The sequence below is a fragment of the Oncorhynchus mykiss genome, chromosome 8, assembly GCF_013265735.2.
Source record: "Oncorhynchus mykiss isolate Arlee chromosome 8, USDA_OmykA_1.1, whole genome shotgun sequence".
NCBI classification, from domain to species: domain Eukaryota; kingdom Metazoa; phylum Chordata; class Actinopteri; order Salmoniformes; family Salmonidae; genus Oncorhynchus; species Oncorhynchus mykiss.
This window is the reverse complement of record NC_048572.1, coordinates 11,443,083-11,469,667: the sequence shown is the minus strand read 5'-3', so window position 1 is coordinate 11,469,667 and position 26,585 is coordinate 11,443,083. Positions and strand designations below refer to the sequence as shown.

At 41.4% G+C, this 26,585-nt stretch overlaps 1 protein-coding gene across 1 annotated transcript in view; it reads left to right on the top strand.

Moving 5' to 3' along the window:
* Window positions 1–26,585, top strand: part of LOC110529367 (glutamate receptor ionotropic, kainate 2) — a 165,354-nt gene that overhangs the window by 51,031 nt on the left and 87,738 nt on the right. Inside the window, exons 2-7 of the mRNA XM_021611507.2 lie at window positions 2,425–2,592; window positions 5,600–5,727; window positions 7,402–7,531; window positions 19,591–19,772; window positions 20,452–20,505; window positions 22,034–22,207. Coding sequence (XP_021467182.1) covers window positions 2,425–2,592; window positions 5,600–5,727; window positions 7,402–7,531; window positions 19,591–19,772; window positions 20,452–20,505; window positions 22,034–22,207 — 836 coding nt within the window. The remainder of the gene's footprint in view (window positions 1–2,424; window positions 2,593–5,599; window positions 5,728–7,401; window positions 7,532–19,590; window positions 19,773–20,451; window positions 20,506–22,033; window positions 22,208–26,585) is intronic.

Here is a 26,585-nt window from a genome sequence, read left to right as displayed (position 1 = left end):
AATGTTTCGCTCCATTGTTTCTGTGGCGTTGGGTGGTCTAATGTTTCGCTCCATTGTTTCTGTGGCCTGGGGTGGTCTAATGGTTTGCTCAATTGTTTCTGTGGCCTGGGGTGGTCTAATGGTTCGCTCCATTGTTTCTGTGGCCTGGGGTGGTCTAATGGTTCGCTCCATTGTTTCTGTGGCCTGGGGTGGTCTAATGGTTTGCTCCATTGTTTCTGTGGCCTGGGGTGATCTAATGGTTTGCTCCATTGTTTCTGTGGCCTGGGGTGGTCTAATGGTTTGCTCCATTGTTTCTGTGGCCTGGGGTGGTCTAATGGTTCGCTCCATTGTTTCTGTGGCCTGGGGTGGTCTAATGGTTTGCTCCATTGTTTCTGTGGCCTGGGGTGATCTAATGGTTTGCTCCATTGTTTCTGTGGCCTGGGGTGATCTAATGGTTTGCTCCATTGTTTCTGTGGCCTGGGGTGGTCTAATGGTTCGCTCCATTGTTTCTGTGGCCTGGGTAGCCTTGTGGTTTGCTCCATTGTTTCTGTGGCCTGGGTAGCCTTGTGGTTTGCTCCATTGTCTCCTGAGCAAATGTATGGCGGCATTAGAATGGGTTTAAATCTGACACACGCCATTCTAACACCCTCTCTCCAACTAACTTTCCTGTCTCTTCTCTGTCTCCCGCCAATAAAATAAAATACAAAAGGAGTGGAAAAACCATCAAATAATATAAAGAAGAAATTCAGAACTGAGTACATTGAGTATGTAACAAGAACTCCCGGTGACCAGAAACTGCCTCTGGGAAGTTTTACGTTTTAAAGTGGATGAACCACTCTAAAGTAAAGGGTCTGACTCAGCACTACTGGTCTGGAGGATCTCAAGTTCTCATTGGGTCCCTCAATTAGTCGGTCTGTATAAACAGCTGCTTGGCTAGCTCTGCTGAATTAACCTGGCTTAACCTCTCTCTCTCTCTCTCTCTCTCTCTCTCTCTCTCTGTCTCTCTGTCTCTCTGTCTCTCTGTCTCTCTGTCTCTCTGTCTCCCTGTCTCCCTGTCTCCCTGTCTCCCTGTCTCCCTGTCTCTCTGTCTCTCTGTCTCTCTGTCTCTCTGTCTCTCTGTCTCTCTGTCTCCCTGTCTCCCTGTCTCTCTGTCTCCCTGTCTCTCTGTCTCTCTGTCTCTCTGTCTCCCTGTCTCACACAGACTCTCTCTTTCCACCCCTTCATTTCAGCATTATTTGGACATCAAGGTACAGTACAGCACAGCCAAGCACCGAACAGTACAGTATAGTATAGTTCAGCACAGTAGAGTTCGGTACAGTACACTATAATTTATTGTACTCTACTGAACTATACTTTTCTTTACTTTACTCTACTGTGCTTTATTGTGCTGTGCTGTGCTGTGCTGTGCTGTGCTGTGCCCTGCTCTACTGTACTGGGCTGTCCAAACTTTTGAACCCAACTGTAGTTTGGGACTACCATGACATACTATTGTAGTCAATTCAATTGCAGAAAATCCGTTGCTGATTTTTCGATTTGGTAACGGTTTAAAAAACACTAACAAATTGATAGGTCTAGCTTTACTTGTTACTTCTGTGAACTTTCATTTTCCTCCCTCCTCGTGAGGGAGAGAAATGAGAAAATCTTTTCAAGACATGTTGGTTTTTGGTAAGAGAATTTGAAGGCACAAGGCAATGTTACTTAAACTTACAGAAGGCAGAAAAATTCATCCAAAACTAAATATTAATGTTGATATTAGCTGGCAGGGGGTCTTCACTTCAACCTTGTGTTTTAATGTATTTCTAATACCTGCTAGATGTTTTCTAAGACCCCTTTTCCATCTGTTTGACCAGAAATCAAAGCCTTTGCTTATTCCTCATTTGTAGGATGGAAAATGGTGGAACAATGTATATATGCCTTAATTTCTCAATAATATAGAATCTTAGCTTTCATTTGACACCCAATTTGACATGCTCCTATGAACTTCCCATGTTGGTGCTCATGGGTCCTTTTACGTGGAAATGACGGGATCAAAGTGGAGGAGTGAACTTTTCTGTCAAAGCTGCAGGAGAGAGAAAGAGAGGGAGAACGAGGGGTCGTGACCACTGAACTCACCTCCTGTCCACTCTAATCGTTGTTAATTACACAGACGAGTAAGCGAATGCAAATGCAGCTCTCTTTAGTCGACGGTCCATCACAATAAAGCTCTCTCTCCACTCCTCATGTCTATTAATGCATGTTGATTATGACACTGTTGCTTAATAGGAAAGGACATGAAGGCAGCTGAGAATATAATTGTTACAATTACAAACTTTGCTATATGGATCGTACCACCGACACTTCAATGTCACCTGTTTTATGTTGGAGGAGAATCCACTGTAATTATTGGACGGGGAAATTGAGATTGAACCTTATTGGTCTTCCACCTGTTGCTCTTCTGTCCCTCAGGAGGAATATTTGAATCCATCGAAAGCGGCCCATCAGGAGCAGAGGAACTCGCCTTTAAATTTGCCTTGAACACAATCAACAGGAACCGCACCCTGCTGCCCAACACCACACTCACATATGACATCCAGAGAATAAACATCTTTGACAGCTTCGAGGCCTCCAGAAAAGGTGAGAGGCTGAGGAGGATACGAAGTAGACCTGGGGTGTATTCATTAGTGCACACCATAGTAAAAACATTTTTGCAACGGGAAAACATTTAGCAAAGAAAACAAGCATTTCTTATTGGACAAGTTCAGGTTAGTCCCTCCCTGTTTTAGCCATTTGCTTCTGTTTGGTTCCTAGTGAATACAAATTCAAATAAATTTGAAGAGATTGTTTGAGCCTGCCTGGAGTGCCCAATGGGTGAGGTTTGCACTTTTGGATATCATCATGAATAATTGCTAGAGGGTGGTCTGGGTAGAAGCTACAGGTTGTGTTGTGACAGCTGCATCTGTTATTAGCTTGAATAATAATCAGAGTATCGCTGTGATTAGTTATTTGTGGATTTCTTATTTGTTTGTGGGTGATTATGACTAACAATAAGGGTTACGGTGAAATGTGGGACCAGAAACTGATTGAGAATGACTCACTCTGAATATCTGTTGAGAAATATTTTACTGATGCTGCCAACTAACTGATTGCATCGGATGAAGCTCGATCATGTTACATAGGAGAAATATGGCTCACATGGTAATATTCCATTTCATTTTCATTTTTTAAATATGTGACTAATGGTAACTCTAAATGAAGACTACGTAACTCTAAATAAAGACTACGTAACTCTAAATAAAGACTACGTAACTCTAAATGAAGGTTACGTAACTCTAAATGAAGGCTACGTAACTCTAAATAAAGGCTACGTAACTCTAAATGAAGGCTACGTAACTCTAAATGAAGGCTACGTTACCCTAAATAAAGACTACGTAACTCTAAATAAAGACTACGTAACTCTAAATAAAGACTGCGTAACTCTAAATAAAGACTACATAACTCTAAATGAAGGCTACGTAACTCTAAATAAAGACTACGCAACTCTAAATGAAGGTTACGTAACTCTAAATAAAGACTTCGTAACTCTAAATAAAGACTACGTAACTCTAAATGAAGGTTACGCAACTCTAAATGAAGGCTACGTAACTCTAAATGAAGGCTACGTAACTCTAAATGAAGGCTAAGTAACTCTAAATAAAGACTACGTAACTCTAAATAAAGACTACGTAACTCTAAATGAAGGCTACGTAACTCTAAATAAAGACTACATAACTCTAAATGAAGGTTACGTAACTCTAAATGAAGGTTACGTAACTCTAAATAAAGACTACGTAACTCTAAATAAAGACTACGTAACTCTAAATGAAGGTTACGTAACTCTAAATAAAGACTTTGTAACTCTAAATAAAGACTACGTAACTCTAAATGAAGGATACGCAACTCTAAATGAAGGCTACGTAACTCTAAATGAAGGCTACGTAACTCTAAATGAAGGCTACGTAACCCTAAATAAAGACTACGTAACTCTAAATGAAGGCTAAGTAACTCTAAATGAAGGCTACGTAACTCTAAATGAAGGCTACGTAACCCTAAATGAAGGCTACGTAACTCTAAATGAAGGCTAAGTAACTCTAAATGAAGGCTAAGTAACTCTAAATGAAGGCTACGTAACTCTAAATAAAGACTACATAACTCTAAATGAAGGTTACGTAACTCTAAATGAAGGTTACGTAACTCTAAATAAAGACTACGTAACTCTAAATAAAGACTACGTAACTCTAAATGAAGGTTACGTAACTCTAAATAAAGACTTCGTAACTCTAAATAAAGACTACGTAACTCTAAATGAAGGATACGCAACTCTAAATGAAGGCTACGTAACTCTAAATGAAGGCTACGTAACTCTAAATGAAGGCTACGTAACCCTAAATAAAGACTACGTAACTCTAAATGAAGGCTAAGTAACTCTAAATGAAGGCTACGTAACTCTAAATGAAGGCTACGTAACCCTAAATGAAGGCTACGTAACTCTAAATGAAGGCTAAGTAACTCTAAATGAAGGCTAAGTAACTCTAAATGAAGGCTACGTAACTCTAAATGAAGGCTACATAACTCTAAATGAAGGCTACGTAACTCTAAATGAAGGCTACGTAACTCTAAATGAAGGCTACGTAACCCTAAATAAAGACTACGTAACTCTAAATGAAGGCTACGTAACTCTAAATGAAGGCTACGTAACTCTAAATGAAGGCTAAGTAACTCTAAATGAAGGCTACGTAACTCTAAATGAAGGCTACGTAACTCTAAATGAAGGTTACGTAACCCTAAATGAAGGCTCCGTAACTCTAAATAAAGACTACGTAACTCTAAATGAAGGTTACGTAACTCTAAATGAAGGCTACGTAACTCTAAATGAAGGCTACGTAACTCTAAATAAAGACTACGTAACTCTAAATAAAGACTACGTAACTCTAAATGAAGGCTACGTAACTCTAAATGAAGGTTACGTAACTCTAAATAAAGACTACGTAACTCTAAATGAAGGTTACGTAACTCTAAATAAAGACTACGTAACTCTAAATGAAGGCTACGTAACTCTAAATGAAGGCTAAGTAACCCTAAATGAAGGCTAAGTAACCCTAAATGAAGGCTAAGTAACCCTAAATGAAGGCTAAGTAACCCTAAATGAAGGCTAAGTAACCCTAAATGAAGGCTAAATAGCTCTAAATGAAGACTACGCAACTCTAAATGAAAGCTAAATAACTAAATTAAGGCTAAGTAACTCTACATTAAGGCTAAGTCATTCTAAATTAAGGATAAGTGTGTTATAGTAAGTGTTATGGCCGATTTAGGTCAACCAAAATGCAGTACTCCTACTGGTATCTGTGTGACTCAATGCAAAGTGTGACTGACATTCTTCTTGTGTTCTTCCTTGATCCAATGTGGGAGAGACTAAAGGGACTTTCTTGATCAGCATTCCCATGGTGCATTGTATGGACAGTAGAGCAGCAAGGAGCTGAAGGCTTCCACCTAAACACTACTCTAACAAACCTCAACACTATCCTAACGAACCTAAACACATATCTAACGAACCTAAACACGTGTCTAACAAACACCTCTCTTTCTGTCTCTTCCCCCCCCCCAGCCTGTGACCAGCTCTCCCTGGGAGTGGCAGCCATCTTTGGCCCCTCCCACAGCTCGTCGGCCAACGCAGTCCAGTCCATTTGTAATGCCCTGGGGGTGCCCCACATCCAGACCAAGTGGAAGCACCAGGTGTATTTGTATTTATTATTGATCCCCATTAGCTGCTGCCATGGCTGCAGATACTCTTCATGGGGTCCAGCAACATGAAGGCAGTTATACATTTTAAAAACATTACAATACATTCACAACAGGTTTCACAACATATTAAGTGTGTGCCCTCGGACCTCTACTCTATTCCCACATACAGTACTGTATCTATAACACAACATCCACGTGTACATGTGCGTATAGTGCGTATGTTTTCATGTGTGTGTATGCATGTGTCTATGTTTGTGTTGCTTCACAGTCCCCACTGTTCCATAAGGTGTATTTTTCTCAGTTTTTTTTATCTAATTTTACTGCTGGTATGAGCAACTTGATGTAGAATAGAGTTCCATGTAGTCATGGCTCTATGTAGTACTGTGTGCCTCCCATAGTCTGTTCTGTACTTGGGGACCGTGAAGAGACCTCTGGTGGCATGTTTTATGGGATATGCATGGGTGTCCGACCTGTAGTTCAAACAGACAGCTTGGTGCATTCAACATGTCAACACCTCTCATAAATACAAGTAGTGGTGAAGTCAATCTCTCCTGGCTCAAAGTGGAGGAGAGATTGACTTTACCACTACTTGTATTTATGAGAGGTGTGTCATGTTGAATGCACCGAGCTGTCTGTTTGAACTACTGGCACACATATTATTAATGTTAGCACTCTGTGTACATCCAAGGGCCAGCCCTGCTGCCCTGTTCTGAGTCAATTGCAATGTTCCTAAGTCCCTCTTTGTGGCACCTGATAGCATGACTGAAGAGTAGTCCAGGTGCGACAAAACTAGGGCCTGTAGGACCTGCCTTGTTGATAATGCTGTTAAGAATGCAGCGCAGCACATCCTAGCGAATGTTGTATCAACATGTTTTGACCATTAACAGTTTATAATCCAGGGTTACTCCAAGCAGTTTAGACACCGCAACTTGCTCAATTTCCAGATTATTCATTACAAGATTTAGTTGAGGTTAAGTGAATGATTTGTCCCAAATAAAATGCTTTTAGTTTTTGAAATATTTAGCATTAACTTATTCCTTGCCACCCATTCTGAAACTAACTGCAGCTCTTTCTTAATTAAGTGTTGCAGTCATTTCAGTCGCTGTGGTAGCTGACGTGTATAGTGTTGAGTCTTCCTTATACATAGACACGCTTTACTCAAAGCCAGTGGCATGTCGTTAGTAAAGTTTGAAAAAAGTAAGGGGCCTAGACAGCTGCCCTGGGGAATTCCTGATTTTGTGTTGGAGAGGTTTCCATTAAGAACACCCTCTGTGTTCTGTTAGACAGGTAACTCTTTATCCACAATATTATACGGGGTGTAAAGCCAGAACGCATACATTTTTCCAGCAACAGACTATGATTGACAATGTCATAAGCCGCAACAATATCTAACAAAACAGCCCCCCACAAACCTTTTATCATCAATTTATCTCAGCCAATCATCAGCCATTTGTGAAAGTGCTTGTTGAATGTCCTTCCCTATAAGTGTGCTGAGAGTCTGTTGTCAATTTGTTTACTGTAAAATAGGATTGGTAAAATGGTCAAACACAATTTTTTTCCAGAAGTTTACAAAGGGTTGGTAACTGGCTGATAGGTAGGCTATTTGAGCCAGTTAAGGGGGCTTTACCATTCTTAGGTAGGGGAATAACTTTTGCTTCCCTCCAGGTATCAGACAACAGGGACTCTTACTACATCAGCCTCTACCCAGACTTCCAGTCCCTCAGCCGGGCAATCCTGGACCTGGTGCACTTCTTCAAATGGAGGACGGTCACTGTGGTCTATGATGACAGCACAGGTACAGATATCTCTGATGATGGTGGTCATGGTGATGATGTTTATGATGATGGTGATGATGAGGATGGTGATGATGATGAGCCAATTGGTGACGATGAAGATGTTAGTGAATGATGATCAAAAGGAGTTAAAATACATACAATTGTAAACTAAAAACTGCTACTCAAACACAAACACAACTTTTTATAGGGGTGGTAGGTAGCTGAGAGTTTAGAGAAGTGGACCAGTAGCTTCTTGGTTGCCGGTTTGAGTCTTATGCTGGGCAATAAAAATGGGAGGTGAATTGTCATGCCCTTGAGCAAGGCACTTAACCCTTACATAGATCCAGGGGTGCAGAGGAGAAAAACTGTTCTGTTCTTTCCCCCAAGACTTTAGCATTGAGGGATTGGCCATGAAATATGTAGCCCTCTCAAAGCCCTCCAGATGTACTCTACGTCAAAACCTCAGCCTTTCATATGAGTGAGCATCTCTGAAAAACCACATTACCCAGAATGACCCTCACCCACCATCTCCTCAGATGAATGCCATGCAGAATGAATGTGAGAGCTGACAGCTCATGAATAAAATACACGTCCCCTGAGGGTCCTCGTCCAGCTGTATCTGTCTGCCGGATCGCCTGCTGTGACTGTGTGGAGTGGCTCATGATGTGCGTTCTACAAGCACATCGATATTTCATACCGTTGAGTACCGTGATCATTTTCAGGCCTACGGCATCATCAGCTTTAGAGAGAGGACAACATTTCGTAATGTCCATCTCATATTTTCGATCCTTTGGAAGGAGAAAGGTGTAAATTTCATGGAACATAATTGGATACAATATGTTGAACATATTCGTTTGTTCAAGTACATGAATTGCTCAATATATCCAATTGGTTTCTTCAGTTGACCTTCTGTAAAAGGATCCATGAGCACCAACATGGGAAGTTCATAGGAGCATATCAAACTGGTTGTGTCAAATGAAAATATATTTATGGAAAATGAAGGCATACAGTGGCTTTTTCCACATTTTGTTGTGTTACAGCCTGAATTTAAAATGGATTAACGAGATGTTGTATCTGTCACGGTCGTCGTAATGATGAGACCAAGGCGCAGCGTGATAAGAATACATTCTTCTGTCATAAACGAAGAACACTTAAACAAACTAACAACACGAACTTAAAGCTATGCAAAACCGAGTGCTGACATGCAACTACACATAGACAATAACCCACAAAAACCAAAATGGAAAATGGCAACCTAAATAGGATCCCCAATCAGAGACAACGATAAACAGCTGTCTCTGATTGGGAACCAATTCAGGCCACCATAGACCTACATTTACCTAGACAATACCAAAACCCCATAGATATACAAAAAAACCCTAGACAAGACAAGAACACACATACCACCCTCGTCACACACTGACCTAACCAAAATAATAAAGAAAACTAAGATAACTAAGGTCAGGGCGTGACAGTATCACTGGCCTACATGCAATATCCCATAATGTCAAAGTGGAATTATGTTTTAAAAACTGTTTACCAATTCATAAAAAAGGAAAGCTGAAATGTTTTGAGTCCATACGTATTCAAACCCAAACTTAAATAGGTTCAGCAGTAAAAGTGTGCTTAACAAGTCACATAATAAGTTGGACTCACTATGCGTGCAATAACAGTGTGTAACATGATCTTTGAATGAATACGTCATCTCTGTACCCCACACATAGAATTATCTGTAAGGTCCCTCAGTCGAGCAGTGCGTTTCAAACACAGATTCACACAAAGACCAGGGAGATTTCCCAATGCCTCACAAAGAAGGGCACCTATTGGTAGATGGGTAAAAACAAACCTTTTGAGTATGGTGAAGTTATTAATTACACTTTGGATGGTTTATCAATACACCCAGTCAGTACAAATATACAGACGTCCATCCTAACTCAGTTGCCAGAGAGGTAGGAAACCGCTCTGGGATTTCACCATGAGGCCAATGCAGACTTTAAAACAGTTATAGAGTTAAATGGCTGTGATAGGAGAAAACTTAGGATGGATCAACAACATTGTAGTTGCTCTACAATATTAACCTGAATGACAGAGGGAAAAGAAGGAAGCCTGGAGAGAATACAAATACTCCAAAAAATGCATCCTGTTCACAATAAGGCACTAAAGTAAAACTGCTAAAAATGTGGGAAAGAAATTAACTTTATTTCCTGAATATGAAGCATTATGGTTGGGTCAAATCCAACACAAGACATCACTGAGTACAACTTCATATTTTCAAGCATGGTGGTGGCTGCATCATGTTATGGGTATGCTTGTCATAGGCAAGGACTAGAACATTTTGTTATATAGAAAGAAACAGATTGAAGCTAAGCACAGGCAAAATCCTAGAGAAAAACCTGGATTAATCTGCTTTCCAACAGACACTGGGAGACAAATTCACCTTTCAGCAGGACACAAGGCCAAATACAGTTGAAGTCGGAAGTTTACATTCACTTAGGTTGGAGTCATTAAAACTTGTTTTCCAAGCGCTCCATAAATTTCTTGTTAACAAGCTATAGTTTTGGCAAGTCGGTTAGGACATCTACTTTGTGCATGACACAAGTCATTTTTCCAACAATTGTTTACAGTCAGATTATTTCACTTGTAATTCATAATCACAATTCCAGTGGGTCAGAAGTTTACATACACTAAGTTGGCTGTGCCTTTAAACAGCTTGGAAAATTCCAGAAAATGATGTCATGGCTTTAGAAGCTTCTGATAGGCTAATTGACATAATTTGAGTCAATTGGAGGTGTACCTGTGGATGTATTGCAAGGCCTACCTTCAAACTCAGTGCCTCTTTGCTTGACATCATGGGAAAATCAAAAGAAATCAGCCAAGACCTCAGAAATAAATTATAGACCTACACAAGTCTGGTTCATCCTTGGGAGCAATTTCCAAATGCCTGAAGGTACCACGTTCATCTGTAAAAACAATAGTATGCAAGTATGAACACCATGGGACCACGCAGCCATCATACCGCTCAGGAAGGAGACCTGTTCTGTCTCCTAGAGATGAATGTACTTTGGTGTGAAACTGCAAATCAATCCCAGAACAACAGTAAGGACCTTGTGAAGATGCTGGAGGAAACGGGTACAAAAGTATCTATTTCCACAGTAAAATGAGTCCTATATCGACATCCCCTGAAAGGCCACTCAGCAAGGAAGAAGCCACTGCTCCAAAATCGACATAAAAAAGCCAGACTATGGTTTGCAACTGCACATGGGGACAAAGTTCGTACTTTTTGGAGAAATGTCCTCTGGTCTGATGAAACAGAACTGTTTGGCCATAATGACCATCGTTATGTTTGGAGGAAAACGGGGAGGCTTGCAATCCGAAGAACATCATCCCAAACGTGAAGCACATGGGTGGCAGCATCATGTTGTGGGGGTGCTTTGCTACTGGAGGGACTGGTGCACTCCACAAAATAGATGGCATCATGAGGGAGGAAAATTATGTGGATATATTGAAGCAACAGCTCAAGACATCAGCCAGGAAGTTAAAGCTTGGTAGCAAATTGGTCTTCCAAATGGACAATGTGGGAAGCTTGTGGAAGGCTAGCCGAAACGTTTTACCCAAGTTAAACAATTTAAAGGCAATGCTACCAAATACTAATTGAGTGTATGTAAACTTCTTACCGACTGGGAAAGTGATGAAAGAAATACAATTCTCTCTACTTATTATTCTGACATTTTACATTCCTAAAATAAAGTGGTGATCCTAACTGACCTAAGCATGGGGATTTTTACTAGGATTAAATGTCATGAATTGTGGAAAACAGAGTTTGTATTTGGCTAAAGTGTATGTAAACTTCCGACTTCAAACTGTAAACCCTGGAGTTGCATAACAAGATGACATTAAATGTTAAATGTGGCCTAGTTACAGGTTTGACTGAAATTTGCTTGGAAATCTATTCTACTTGAAAATGACTGTCTAGCAATGACCAATGTCTAAAAACATGTTTTAACTTAACTTCTGTGTTATTGTGTGTAGATGTGTGAGGGGAAAAAATACAATTTAATACATTTTGAATTCAGGCTGTAACACAAAATGTGAAATAGCTGAAGGGGTATAAATACTTAATGAATACACTATATATGATTTTCAACCATTTTCCATCTTAAAAATTGTTTCGGGCGTGGATCAGAAAACCAGTCGGTATCTGGTGTGACCATCATTTGCCTTATGCAGCACGACACATCTCCTTCGCATAGAGTTGATCAGCCTGGTGAGTGTGGCCTTTGGAATGTTGTCCCACTCTTCTTCAATGGCTGTGCAAAGTTGGAACATGCTGTTGCCAGCCCATACATACATAACTCCACCGCCACCATGGGGCACTGTGTTCACAACATTGACATCAACAAACCGCTCTCCCACACAACGCCATGCACTGTCTGAAGAGCACACTTCTCCAGCGTGCCAGTGGCCATCAAATGTGAGCATTTTCCCACTGAAGTCGGTTACGATGCCAAACTGCAGTCGAGTTAAAACCCTGGTGAGGACAACAAGCACGCCCTGAGATGGTTTTTGACAGTTTGTGCAGAAATTCTTCGGTTGTGCAAACCCACAGTTTCATCAGCTGTCTGGGAGGCTGGTTTCAGACAATCCCGCAGGTGAAGAACCCGGATGTAGAAGTTCTGGGCTGGCATGGTTATACGTGGTCTGCGGTTGTGAGGCTGGTTGCCAAATTCTGCCAAATTCTCTAAAACGACGTTGGAGGTGGCTTATGGTAGAGAAATGAGCATTAAATTCTCTGGCAACATTTCTGGTGGACATTCCTGCAGTCAGCATAACCAATTGCATGCTCCCTCAAAACTTGAGACATCTGTGGCATTGCGTTGTGTGACAAAACAGCACATTTAGAGTGTCATTTTATTGTCCCCAGCACAAGGTGCACCTGTGTAATGATTGAGCTGTTTAATCATCTTCTTGATATGCCACATGTGTAGAGTGAATGGATTATCTTGGCAAAGGAGAAATGCTCACTAACAGAAATGTAAACAATGTCATGATTTTGCTGCCATTAATGCAATGACAATTATTTTAGCAAATAAATTAACTATGTTTAATTATTACAATGATTAAATTAAATTAAAGATATAGATATAGATATATCGTTATACCAGTCATCAGTTAATTATCATTATTACCTCATCAGTCTCATTCTGAACGTTGTTGACTTCCATCCGTTAATTATAATTATTACCTCATCAGTCTCATTCTGAGACTGCATGAACTCTAGTCTCCATGATGAATCAATGATACACAAATTGGCTTAATTATTTATTTACTAACTAACTAAATAACCACACAGAATGAAATAAACACACACACGGGATAGATTATACATTGGTTACTAACATGATGCAATGAAAAGTCCCTAGTGGACTAACCCGATATGACGGCTTGGTACACAATGAAAAGGGGTGGGGAAAGAAAGAGTGGGAGGAGAAGAGACAAAGGAATTCAACTACCGTACATACAGTTGAATAATACGCTCATCGTATATATGGATATTTAGCACCTTAACAACCTCTCATTCGAATTTAGAAATGCAACACATATTTAAGCTTGTACTGTATGTCCTTGCCATCTCTCTGTTGAAATCATCTGGTCCATCTATGGAGAGTAGTTCATCAGAAGTCTCTGGTTGTGTAAGTCTCTGGTTGTCCATCAGAGGTCACAATGTACTTAGTAGTCGTAGCTTCTTGGTCTTGGAGTATCTGTTAGAACGGATCTTCCAGAGGTGTACCACGCAGTGTCCAGCTGGACTTGTCCTTCACTCTGTTTGTTTAGAATAGATACCCTAGAAATACCTATAATGGTGAGAGGAAATTGTTCTTTGTCTCTTGTCTTCGGTCGAGTTTCCTAGGCAAACAGTGCATAAACAGCTGCAGACTAAATGTTCCTGTGTAGTCTTCTTCTTCTTCATCTTCTTCTTCTTCTTCGAGAGAGAGAGTTTCAGAGGGTCTTACCATTTTCTGGTATTGTAGTTTCAAACCATTTTGCCATATCCAGCTCGCGCTGTACTTCAGCTGGTCTTTAGTTTTATATTGTTTCTCAGCCGTGTAGCTACCGCAACATGCTGTCTGGTCTGGTAGAGATTTTCTTCTTCTCTGTTGAAAGTTTCAGAGTTTCCAACCATTTCATTCTTTTCAGCTCACGCTGTCAATCACGCGGGTCTCTATTTAAATGGCAACCATTTCAACGTGTAGCCGTTTTCTGGTCTAATGTACATTTTGTTAGCGGTCTTTTTATGCCCTCACCTTGGAGAGCGGTTCCATCACATTGTCACAAGGTCTGTGCTCACGTGGGCGTGGTTAGTGACTTGGTAAAACTTTACATGAAAAACAATTATCTCATTTATAAAGCTAAAATCACATTTCATCTTCTTACAAACAGTTTAATATTTAATCAAATAAGTTCCACAACATTTAGACGTGAATCTGATAACTGGGGCGTATACATTTGTAAAGTTACCGTTATTTGTTATACTGTCCTTAAAGTTATCACAAACAACGACTTATTTGACAATATTGTTTCAAGCCCCACTGACCGTTTCCCACATGATTTGTGTTAGGAATATTGTGTCATTATCAACTGTTGAATGTTGTAGTTTTGGCAGGAGGAATCACCTTGTAACAAAAGGGTTACTTCCCCTCAATCCTGCAGAGCCCAAAGGCAGAGTTTCTGCAAGGTATTTACGACCATCATAAAACTGGCCAACTCCATCCTTCTCTCCCTCTGTGGGAGAGGGAGGGTGCTGTAGAGCTGACCCACTGTAACCTGATCCTTCGGATCCTCACAGAAGAGTCATGACAACAAGGAAATGCACAAAATTTGAGAGAAATACGCATTTTGTGCGTATGTAAAGTTTCTGAGATCTTTTATTTCATCTCATAAAACATGGGACCAACACTTTACATGTTGCTTTTATGTTTTTGTTCAGTATACTATCAATACTTACAGCATATTATGTTTTGGAGATATTGTTTACTTTTTGTGAGTTTAAGAAATATTGCCTTTAATCAATCAATCAAATGTATATATAAAGCCATTTTTACATCAGCAGATGTCACAATGTGCTATGTAGAAACCCAGTCTAAAACCCCAAACAGCTAGCAATGCAAATTTAGACGTATGAGGGCTAGGAAAAACTCCATAGAAATGCAGGAACCTAGGAAGAAACATAGAGAGCAACCATACTCTGAGGGGTGGCCAGTCATCTTCTGGCAGTGCTGGGTGGAGATTATAAGAATACATGACCATTAAGGCCAAATTCTTCTTTAAGATGTTCAAACGTTCATAGATGACCAGCAGGATCAAATAATAATCACAATGGTTGTAGAGGGTGCAACAGGTCAGCACCTCAGGAGTAAATGTCATTTGTCTTTTCATAGCTAAGCATTCAGAGGTCGAGACAGCAGGTGCGGTAGAGAGAGAGAGTCGAAAACAGCAGGACCGGGACAAGGTAGCACGTCCGGTGAACATGTCAGGGTTCCATAGCCGCAGGCAGAACAGTTGAAACTGGAGCAGCAGCATGGCCTGGTGGACTGGGGACAGCCAGGAGTCATCAGGCCAGGTAGTCCTGAGGTATTATCCTAGGGCTCAGGTCCTCCGAGAGGGGAGGGAGAGAGGGAGAAATAGAGAATTAGAGGGAGCATCCTTAAATTCACACAGGACACCAAATAGACAGGATAATTACATTAGATATAGCAGACTGACCCTAGCCCCCCAGCACATAGACTATTGCAGTATAGATACTTGAGGCAGGATATTTCCCCACCCACTTTGCCAAAGCACAGCCCCCACACCACTAGAGGGTGAGTATAGCCCACAAAGTTCTCCTCCACCGCACAAGACTGAGGGGGCAAAACCGGACCCAGATCACGTCTGTGACTCAACCCACTCAAGTGACGCACCCCTCCTAGGGACGGCATGGAAGAGAACTAGTAAGCCAGTGACTCAGCCACCTTAATAGGGTCACAGGCAGTGAATCCCAGTGGAGAGAGTGGAGCTGGCCAGGCAGAGACAGCAAGGGCAGTTCGTTGCTCCAGTGCCTTGCCGTTCACCTTCACACCCCTGGGACAGACTACACTCAGTCATATGACCCACTGAAGAGATGAGTCTTCATTAAAGGCTTAAAGGTCGAGACCGAGTCTGCGTCTTTCACATGGGTAGGCAGACCATTCCATAAAAATGGAGCTCTAAAAATCTGCCTCCAGCTGTTTCCTTAGAATTTCTAGGGACAATAAGGAGGCCTGCGTCTTGTGACCATGGCGTACGTGTAGGTATGTATGGCTTGACCAAAACGGAGAGATAGGTTGGAGCAAGCCCGTGTAATGCTTTGTAGGTTAGCAGTAAAACTTTGAATCACCCTTACCCTTAACCGGAGGCCAGGCTAGCACTGGAGTAACATGATCACTTGAGTAATATGAGCACATTTTTGGGATGTAATCAAGATTATAGCAGCCATGTTTAGCAAAAACAGAAGTATATTTAGTGATTTATCCGGGTAGCTGGAGAGTAGAGCATTACAGTAGTCTAATCTAGAAGTGACAAAAGCATGGATTATGGATTAGCTTTTCTGACACATTTTTTTAACATAACATTTCAGACTTTTGCAATGTCGCGAAGATGGAAAAAAGCAGTCCTTGAAATGTTCTTCATATGTTCGTCTAAAGAGATGAGTAACACAGAGGTCCTTCACAGGTCACAACCATCAAGATGAATTGTCATATCCAACAGCATATCTCTTTATTTCTTGCATCCCAGAACTGGCATCTCTGTTTTGTCAGAGTTTAAAAGTTTTAAAAAATGCCACCATCCACTTCCTTATGTCTGAAACGATTTTGGGGCTTCACCATGTTTCATCGAAATGTACAGCTGTGTGTCGTCCGCATAGGAGTGAAAGTTGAGAATGAGAATGTGTTTCCGAATGACATCACCAAGAGGTAGAATATATATTGAAAATGGAACCTTAAGGAACGTCAAAACATACAATTGATTTGTCAGAGGACAAACCATGCACAGTGACAAACTGATATCTTTCCCGATATAAGATCCAAACCAGGCCAGAACTTGTCCACGTAGACCAATTAGGGTTTCCAATTCCTTTGAAAGAACGTGGTGATTGATGTTGTCACAAGCAGCACTAAGGTCTAGAAGCACTAGAAAAGATGCAGAGCCTTCGTCCGACGCTATTAATAAAAGGTAATTTACCACCTTCACGGCTGCAGTCTCAGTGCTATTGGTTGTGATTGCAAACATAATAAAATGGTCGTCCAATAGTCCAGGATTAACTAGATCCAGGGTATGACTGTGACAATGAGTAGGTCTGGAGACATGTTGGACAAAACCCACTGAGTCGATGATGGTTCTGAAAGCCTTTTAGAGTGGGTCGGTGGACATTTCCATGTGAATATTAATCCTAGTGCCTTTTAATTCCATTATCAAATACCCAATACCCTCATGAGGAAAGAGGATGACGAAAGTTCACAGTAGTAACAACAAGTAATGGCAGACCTACCAATTAGTTAGTCATTTTATAATTTTGGTTATGAATTATTAACTGATTAAAACTCATAATTCCATGACCAAATCAGGTAACAAAATGACCAAAAACATCAGTAGCAGAATTACTAGAACTGAATTGGCTACAATGGGAAATCATAGAAGTCACAAACCATAGTCCTCCCGTCCACTGGCATGCTGTTATGTTCAGCTCTTACAATCATTTTTTTGTGTTTCTGTCTTCTGCCCTGTGTGGCTCAGTTGGTAGAGCATGGGCCTTGTAATGCCAGAATTGTGGGTTTGATTCCCACGGGGGGGCAGTAGGTAAATGTATGCACTAACTACTGTCAATTGCTCTGGATAAGAGCGTCTGCTAAAATGTACATCTGGTGGTCAAACCAAGAGTGTTAAAAAAGTCTGTCTGGATGAGCCCCCTCTCTTTCCATTAAGTGTAACCATCTTACTCACCCACTGAGCACCGCCGGACATCCCATGAGCGTTGAAATTTGGCTATTCCACAAATGGACCGGACTGGGCCAAATCTGAAACTGTCATAGACGTTTGGATCGTACTGTAAAGAAAAGTAGTATACAGTGTATTGTACTCTACTGTGCTCTGCTGTGCTGTGCTGTGATGTGGAAACATGAGGAGAATGACATTCATATCCATAATTGTGAATTTCTGTAGTACAGATCAGGGACCCATGATGTAATTCCATTACCGTGGTTCTGTTACCGAGTGTAAATCCACTTCACTGTAGCTCAATAACCAAAATAGATTTGTTCAAGCTCAAGGGGCCATGTCATAGCTGCCTCCCCATTCTTTCTGCAGACATCTTTGATACTTATTTTGGAGCAGATTTTGGACCAGGAACCAAAATGGGTTCTCCTATGGGGACAGCCGAAAACCCTTTTTTTCTGAGTGTACCATGAGTGTGTAGATTCAATAAGACCTATTTACCATTATAAATTAACCTTCAGGATACTCCTGGTGACTGCCTCAAGTAAATGCTAATATCTTTTCTGACCATGTCTCTGTCACACACATTTCTCTTTGTCGAGAGCCGCCACTGTAGCATGGTGAGAGTATATTAACCTTGACTAAGTGCACAGTAAATGGTCCAACTCAACGTCCACTACAAAGAGTCATCTAATTGGCCACTGTACCACTCCTCCTCATTGTGTGTCCCAAATGGCTCCCTATTCTTTATATAGTACGCTACTTTAGACCAGGGCCCATAGGGCTCCCTATTTTCTACACTACTTTAGACCAGGGCCCATAGGGCTCTTAAGAGAATAGGGTTCCATTTTGGATGCAACCATTTATCATCACTCCCACCACAACAACTCCCACTGGCATGTATTGATTCCCTCACAAAGGATTCTGAGGGAGGTGTTAGAGGTTCCTCCTCCTTAAGGGGAGTGTTTTTTTAGCGTAACACACCACCTCCAACTCTCACAGTGACAGAGTCGGGGTGAGAAAACCTGGATGATGTGGACCACACACAGATACAGACACAGACACACACACACACACAGACACAGACACACACACACACACACACACACACACACACACACACACAGACACACACACACAGACACACACACACACACACACACACACACACACACACACACACACACACACACACCTTTGGACTGTAATCACACATCTTCATGCTCCAGGACATTATGTGATTGGAGTCTATCTGACATCTGGCGGGAAGAACTATCGGAGAGGATAAAATATTCACACACAGCTGTCTGAGGATCGACATTATCCACAGCCCCTCAAACATCGGCCCTGACAGTGTTTCCCAAACGTTGCTCTCTCCCAGAAAGATTTTCCGCTTAATGCCTCCGAAGTGTTTGTGCGAACCAAAACAGAGAAGGGACAGATGGCTGGAGTAGGGATCTTCTGGGATTACCCCAGAGTAGGGATCATCTGAGATTACACTGGAGTAGGGATCTTCTGGGATGAGTTCAGGTGAAGATCCCGGTGCTACCTTCCTCACCCATACAACTGCAGTATGTACAGTTTGTGGCCCAAAGTTTTGAGAATGACACATATTCATTTCCACAAAGTTTGTGTAATGGCCGTTGGTGGTGGAAGAAGGTGAGGACCAATGTGCAGCGTGGTACGTATCCATAATATAATTGAATGAGACTGAATACAAAATGAAAACCGAAACAGTCCCGAATGGTGCAAAAACTGAAACGGAAAATAATCACCCACAACTCAAAGGTGAAACCAGGCTGCCTAAGGGACAACGTTAGACAGCTGCCTCTGATTGAGAACCATACCAGACCAAACACAGAAATCCCAAATTATAGAAAAAAGAACATAGACTGCCCACCCCAACTCACGCCCTGACCATATGTTCTGGGAATGTTCACATAACCAATTATGCTGGGTTGTATCTGAACTGTATGCCTTACCAATGCCACACTTCTATTCATTTCCATTGCATTACACATTTTTCAAATTCCTGTCACTCTTGTATAAGGTGTACATTTTTGGTCTGCAGGTCTTATTCGGTTGCAGGAGCTGATCAAGGCGCCATCCCGATACAACATTCGTTTGAAGATCCGACAGTTGCCGGCGGAGACCAAGGATGCCAAGCCACTTCTGAAAGAGATGAAGAAAGCAAAGGAGTTCCACGTGATCTTTGACTGCGGCCATGAAATGGCTGCCTGGATCCTGAAACAGGTCAGTTAGGCAAGATACATGTTGTACTTTCTTATTCTTAGACCTTGTTAGATTTCTTTATGTGAATTATCTCCAGAATAATGAGTCACTCATTGAATAGTTATTACTTATACTATGTTTTAAGGTCCAGCACCTTCATTCAATTCCTTTATATCTGCAACCGACTCATTTGGATGTTTAATTTTCCTCGTTCATCTTCTTTTAGAATATTAGAGTTCTATTACTGTGCTTCCATAATGGATGCTCTATGCCAAAATATAGTTTTAATTAGCAACTCTGCCTCAGCTCGCAGGCATGTTTGAGACATTATGATTAAGCCACATTCTTAATGAGAAGTGTGTATATCCGTCACCAAAATACCCGTTTCCGGGCAGAGTAGATGACATGTGTTCGGTTGACTAATTATATACAGCATGGCCACCAACATGGCCTCTTAATGTGAAACACCCACCACAAAGGCTTGCTGAATCATGACTCTAAAAAATTGCTCTGATTATCTGCTCTGTGTGTTGCCAAAATAATACTTAAGACGTTAATAGGATATTCCCCAAATGTGTTTAGCATATTGACTTATCGAAAGTAATTTGGTCCCAAAAAATGTTTGTCTACTCTGCACTCACACATGCTGTATATTTGTGTTGGCACTTTGACCATAGTCAGTATTGTTGTTTTCCTACAGGCTCTAGCCATGGGAATGATGACCGAGTACTACCACTACATCTTCACCACCCTGGTACGTTTACCAGCACCTTACAGTTATAGACGGGTTGGTTGTTTAGCAACAAAAACGATGGTGCAAAACAGACTGGATTGGCTTTAAATTGATGACAACATTTAGACTGTATTTCATATCCAATGTTCCTGAAAATATAAATACATTTGCACAATGAGCACTTGTTATCGCACAAATACATTGTTACAGTTGTTGGTTAGCTAGCTAGCAATTCTTTTTGCCATATTAGCCTAGACATGACGTCAATCAAAACACCTCAAAATAAGACATGGTATCAAGATGAAACGAGCTGCAATGAGACACCTACGATTCCCCACATGGCAGAATAATACTATATATCTGGCCATTCAAGATCACAACAACACATGGCCTTCTGCCCCATTGAAGCCTGCTCATCGTTTTTGTGACGTTGTCAGCTAACCCGTCTATACTGAGTTTTCTTCCTGATCAATACGTTGCCCATATTAGGAAGGTATCCATGTAAGTTGCAGATGCCTGATGCCGTCCTATTATGCACACCTTACAGTAGATATCACATAATCATATTCTTTATATTGCCACTTAAATACTTGGTCCTGGTGGCAATTAATACATTTATAATGTGTTATTGAAGATATTGTACAAAAATAAAGCTGTTCGATATGCTCGTCTATTCTGACTCAAGGCGGCTACTTAAGTTCTCCAAAGTTATTTTGATCCATCCACTACAAAGAGTTCCGCTGTTCACACTGGATGAAAAGCCTGTCTTTCCTGGATGGAGAGAGAGAGAATGAGAGATTCAGAGCGTACATAACAGCTCAGACGAGGCTATTACCGTCTCAGTACATCATGACCCTGACAACAACTCTGCTTGTTGTGCTGTTTGGAACATTATGGATAAGGTTAGGACAAGGGTGGAGAAAGACTGACCCTAAATCTGTTGTTATGGGCAAACAGGAAATAGAGCAACGAAGGTAGGGCTGTGTCAGAGGCATGCTGTTACTTGTTCGTCTGGGCTCCTGCCGGTTCCAACAACATAGGTCAGTTTGGCAAGGAAGTGGCGGTAGTGCTGGCCAATGCTGCAATATAACTGGTATCCAGGGGCTTGTTTTGCCCTTAGACTTATTTGCCCTTGTACACTTATACAACCCATAGGTGTCTTCCTTCATAAGCCAGACGTGTGGCCTCGCACGAAGGCCCTGCCTGGTACCCTTGAAAACGTTAGCTTAATCAAGTCCACTGTCTCGGCGAACGAGATGAAATGCTTCCTGAAAATACTTCAGAACGTACCCCGGTAATCTCTCTCGCCCTTAAATCTGGCTCCCGAACGCAGTTTTAATTTAGCGTGAGAACAGGTGTGCGGTCAGCACTTTAGAATCAATGATGGGCAATAAATGATCTCCTTGCATCTCAATCTACGGACACAATCCCTATATAGAATCAGTAATACCATACTACACTAATGAAGTGCTTGTTACATGTTTATGACATGTTTATTATATTTTTATAAAGTATAAAAGCATGAACATAGCCATTTTTGTTATTTTAGGACCTTTTCGCCCTGGATATGGAGCCGTATCGGTACAGCGGAGTCAACATGACGGGTTTCCGGATCCTAAACACGGAAAACTCTCAGGTGTCGTCCATCATCGAGAAATGGTCCATGGAACGCCTACAAGCCCCGCCCAAACCGGACTCGGGCCTACTGGAAGGATTCATGACGGTATGGTTGAAACTGCTAAATCTTCCTTATGCTCTGCGTGCACAAACAAACATGCTTTATCGCCCTAGTGTCTCAATGACCAAATCGATAGGACATTGTAAATTATATTGCTACATTTATCATGTGTTGTGATCTTTCTAGTACAGGCAGATTTTAAGCCATGGTGTATGAAGTTTATAATGTTATATCCATGACATGATTCATGAAGCAATGAAATGTACAATATAGGAATGTAATGAAATAGTTAGAGGGTAACAGGGCAGGATGGCAGGGGCTTTAGCCCAGGTGAGATGCTCTCTGGGAGGGCATCGAGGCTGGGCAGTAGCCCAATGTCTGGAGCTTTGAGCCTGGAGTTCCTGGGTCTAAATGCTCTCTAATGAGACTGTGTGGATGGTAATGGTCCTTTCTCTGCACTCCTTCACTCGCCTCCTCTCTCCCTCTGTCCGCCGGGAACCCTGCCAAAATATGACAATCTGTCAGTGTGCGGAGAGAGAGCGAGAGAGCAAATTGGACGGAAATGATGGCCTCTGCTTTTTTCTGGGGAGCCGTCCAAAAAAGCCAGCGACGATGAGGTGATTTGAAAGTGAAAAAACATAAGTGGAGCTCAGGCATGGTCATTCAAGGTCTCTCTCTGTATCCATTTGTCTGAAACCGCCAATTATTTAATTTCGCGGGGACGATACGAAGTCTCCGGGGAGATGTATGTCTGTGTTTTTCTGTTTTGTGTCTCTTTCCTGTCTGCTTCCTCTGTCTGGTTATAAAATGGCAGTAGATCCATGGTGAATCTTCACAGAGACAGATGCAATGAGAAAAGGCAGTAAGACAATGTCAGAGACACAATGTCATATATGCTAATGAATTGAAATGCACAAGGTATCATATGATGGCATGCCCTACTGTACTTCTGTTCTACATGGAAGCTGTAACCCCTTAATTAGAGTGCATGCATGTCAAATACTGTCTAAAAAGCTAAGACACTGTAGGACCTAAGTCTTTTTTAAATCTGAAAATCCAATGCACAGTTAACTGCATTAATTTGGTGTAGCAATCTGCTCTGATGTCTTGCCAGAGAAAGCCCTATTGTCACATACCTCCCCTTAATGCAATGGCACATGTTTTCTTTCAATTCCCCTAGGCTTAGGCACGAGACAACACAACAACGCTGTTATTCATTTATGCAAAGATGAATGAAATGCACAAAGAGGTTAAATGCTGGATGTTTTTCCATTTTTTTGATTCTGTATGTTCATGGATTGATTAATTAGGCATAGCGCATATTGACATATCGCACCAGACTAGAACTTCTGCTAAATATTAAATAATAATGTCCATTGGGCTCTGTACCAGGCTTGATAAATTACTTCATTAGAGTGTTCTATTTATAAGTCAGTGATATATTCAACAGTGATATACTGTATTCCACCATGTCCGCGGCCCAAATAGCATCCTATTCCGTATTCCCTAAGTAGAGGCCAAAAGTAGACACTAAATATGGGACGCAGCCCATAATGCTCTTCTCCCTTAAGATTAATAAAATAAATGAGAAAATATGTGGATGAAAAATTATAGAAATTATTCAAATAGTATGGTATTGATATAAACATTTTTTTTAATTTTTTTCACCTTTATTTAACCAGGTAGGCTACTTGAGAAGAAGTTGTCATTTACAACTACGACCTGGCCAAGATAAAGCAAAGCAGTTCGAAACATACAACAACACAGTTACAAATGGAATAAACAAACATACAGTCAATAATACAGTAGAAAAAAAGTCTATATACATTGTGTGTAAATGAGGTAAGAAAAGGGAGTTCAGGCAATAAATAGGCCATGGTGGTGAAGTTATTACAATATAGCATTTAAATACTGGAATGGTAGATGTGCAGAAGATGAACGTGCAAGTAGAGATGCTGGGATGCAAAGGAGCAAGATAAATGAATAAATACAGTATGGGGATGAGGTAGTTAGATGGGCTATTTACAGATGGGCTATGTACAGTTGCAGTGATCTGTGAGCTGCACTGACAGCTGGTGCTTAAAGCTAGTGAGGGAGATATGTGTCTCCAGCTTCAGTGATTTTTGCAGTTTGTTCCCATCATTGGCAGCAGAGAACTGGAAGAAAAGGTGGCCAAAGGAGGAATTGGCTTTGTGGGTGACCAGTGAGATATACCTGCTGGAGCATGTGCTATGGGTGGGTGCTGCTATGGTGACCAGTGAGCTAAGATAAGGCGAGGCTTTACCTAGCAAAGACTTGCAGATGACCTGGAGCCAGTGGGTTTGGCGCCGAGTTTGAAGCGAGGGCCAGCCAACGAGAGCGTACAGGTTGCAGTGGTGGGTAGTATATGGGACTTTGGTGACAAAACGGATGGCACTGTGATGGAATGCATCCAATTTGTTGAGTAGAGAGTTGGAGGCTATTTTGTAAATGACATCGCCAAAGTCGAGGATCAGTAGGATGGTCAGTTTTACGAGGGTATGTTTGGCAGCATGAGTGAAGGATGCTTTGTTGCGAAATAGGAAGCCGATTCCAGATTTAATTTTGGATTGGAGATGCTTAATGTGAGTCTGGAAGGAGAGTTTACAGTCTAACCAGACACCTAGGTATTTGTAGTTGTCCACATATTCTAAGTCAGAACCGTCCAGAGTAATAAGAATAAGAATGTGGTGATTGACAGAGTCGAAAGCCTTGGCCAGGTCGATGAATACAGCTGCACAGTATTGTCTCTTATCAATGGCGGTTATGATATCATTTAGAACCTTGAGCGTGGCTGAGGTGCACCCACGACCAGCTCTGAAACCAGATTGCATAGCGGAGAAGGTGCGGTGGGATTCGAAATGGTCGGTAACAAGGCTTTTGAAGACCTTAGAAAGGGCAGGATAGATATAGTTTGTAGCAGTTTGGGTCTAGAGTGTCTCCCCCTTTGATGCGGGGGGTGACCGTGGCTGCTTTGAAATCTTTGGGAATCTCAGATGATACGAAAGAGAGGTTGAGCAGGCTAGTAATAGAGGTTGCAACAATTTTGGCAGATCATTTTAGAAAGAGATGGTCCAGATTGTCTAGCCCGGCTGATTTGTAGGGGTCCAGAACATCAGTTATCTGGATTTGGGTGAAGGAGAAATGGGGAGGCTTGGGCGAGTTGCTTTGGGGGTGCGGGGCTGTTGACCGGGGTATCGGTAGCCAGGTGGAAAGCATGGCCGGCCGTAGAAAAATGCTTATTGAAATTCTCAATTATAGTGGATTTATCAGTGGATTTATCAGTGGTGACAGTGTTTCCTAGCCTCAGTGCAGTGGGCAGCTTGGAGGAGGTGCTCTTATTCTCCATGGACTTTACAGTGTCCCAGAACTTTTTTGAGTTTTTCTGTAGTTTATTAGCTGTTTTTCTGTTTTTCTGTAGTTTATTAGCTGTTTTTCTGTAGTTTATTAGCTGTTTTTCTGTAGTTTATTAGCTGTTTTTCTGTAGTTTCTTAGTTGTTTTTCTGTTGTTTATTAGTTGGACCGTCTTTATAAGAAATAGGATGTCACATTCGATAGCAGTTCTTCTTCTGTTTTATTCATTATTCATCTCTGTTTAATCCAAATATTTCAAAAACATAAAAGGCACATGGTACCCATTTTCTTGGTTGGATCCTTACATATAACATCCTTTCAGTGGTATACGTTTTGCATTCCGAAAGAGAAATAGAAATGGAATAGAACTGGAATCGTTGAGGTCTTCCTAATCAGCAGCACTTCCTATTATGTGAGCAAGTATCATTCGGCCATTTGAAGGGAATCTGTCAGTTAGGAACGAACCAAAGGAAATGTACATAACAAGCTTATATGATCTTCCAAAGTATCCAGAACACATCTTTGTTCCATTCTCCACAATACAGAGTGTCTGTTACATTCTGTTTCTATGGTCCATCAAGCATCCCTAGCGCTTCTCTCTATCCAGTGACCAGGCAACAGTTGTGTAGCAGACGGTTGCCAGGACAACACCCTCCCAGGGTCACCTTGTGGTGTCATGGACGATTGATAGACTGGAATAGAAGGAGGAGGATGTCTACGGTCAGTGTCGGTAAAACATGCAGTGTTTGCATCACTATACTGGCCACTGAATGAATGCAGTATACTGTATAATTACTCTGAGTTTCCTGGGTTGGTCCAACATTGTCTGAATGAATGCAGTATACTGTATAATTACTCTGAGTTCCCTGGGTTGGTCCAACGGTGTCTGAATGAATGCAGTATACTGTATAATTACACTGAGTTCCCTGGGTTGGTCCAACATTGTCTGAATGAATGCAGTATACTGTATAATTACACTGAGTTCCCTGGGTTGGTCCGACATTGTCTGAATGAATGCAGTATACTGTATAATTACACTGAGTTCCCTGGG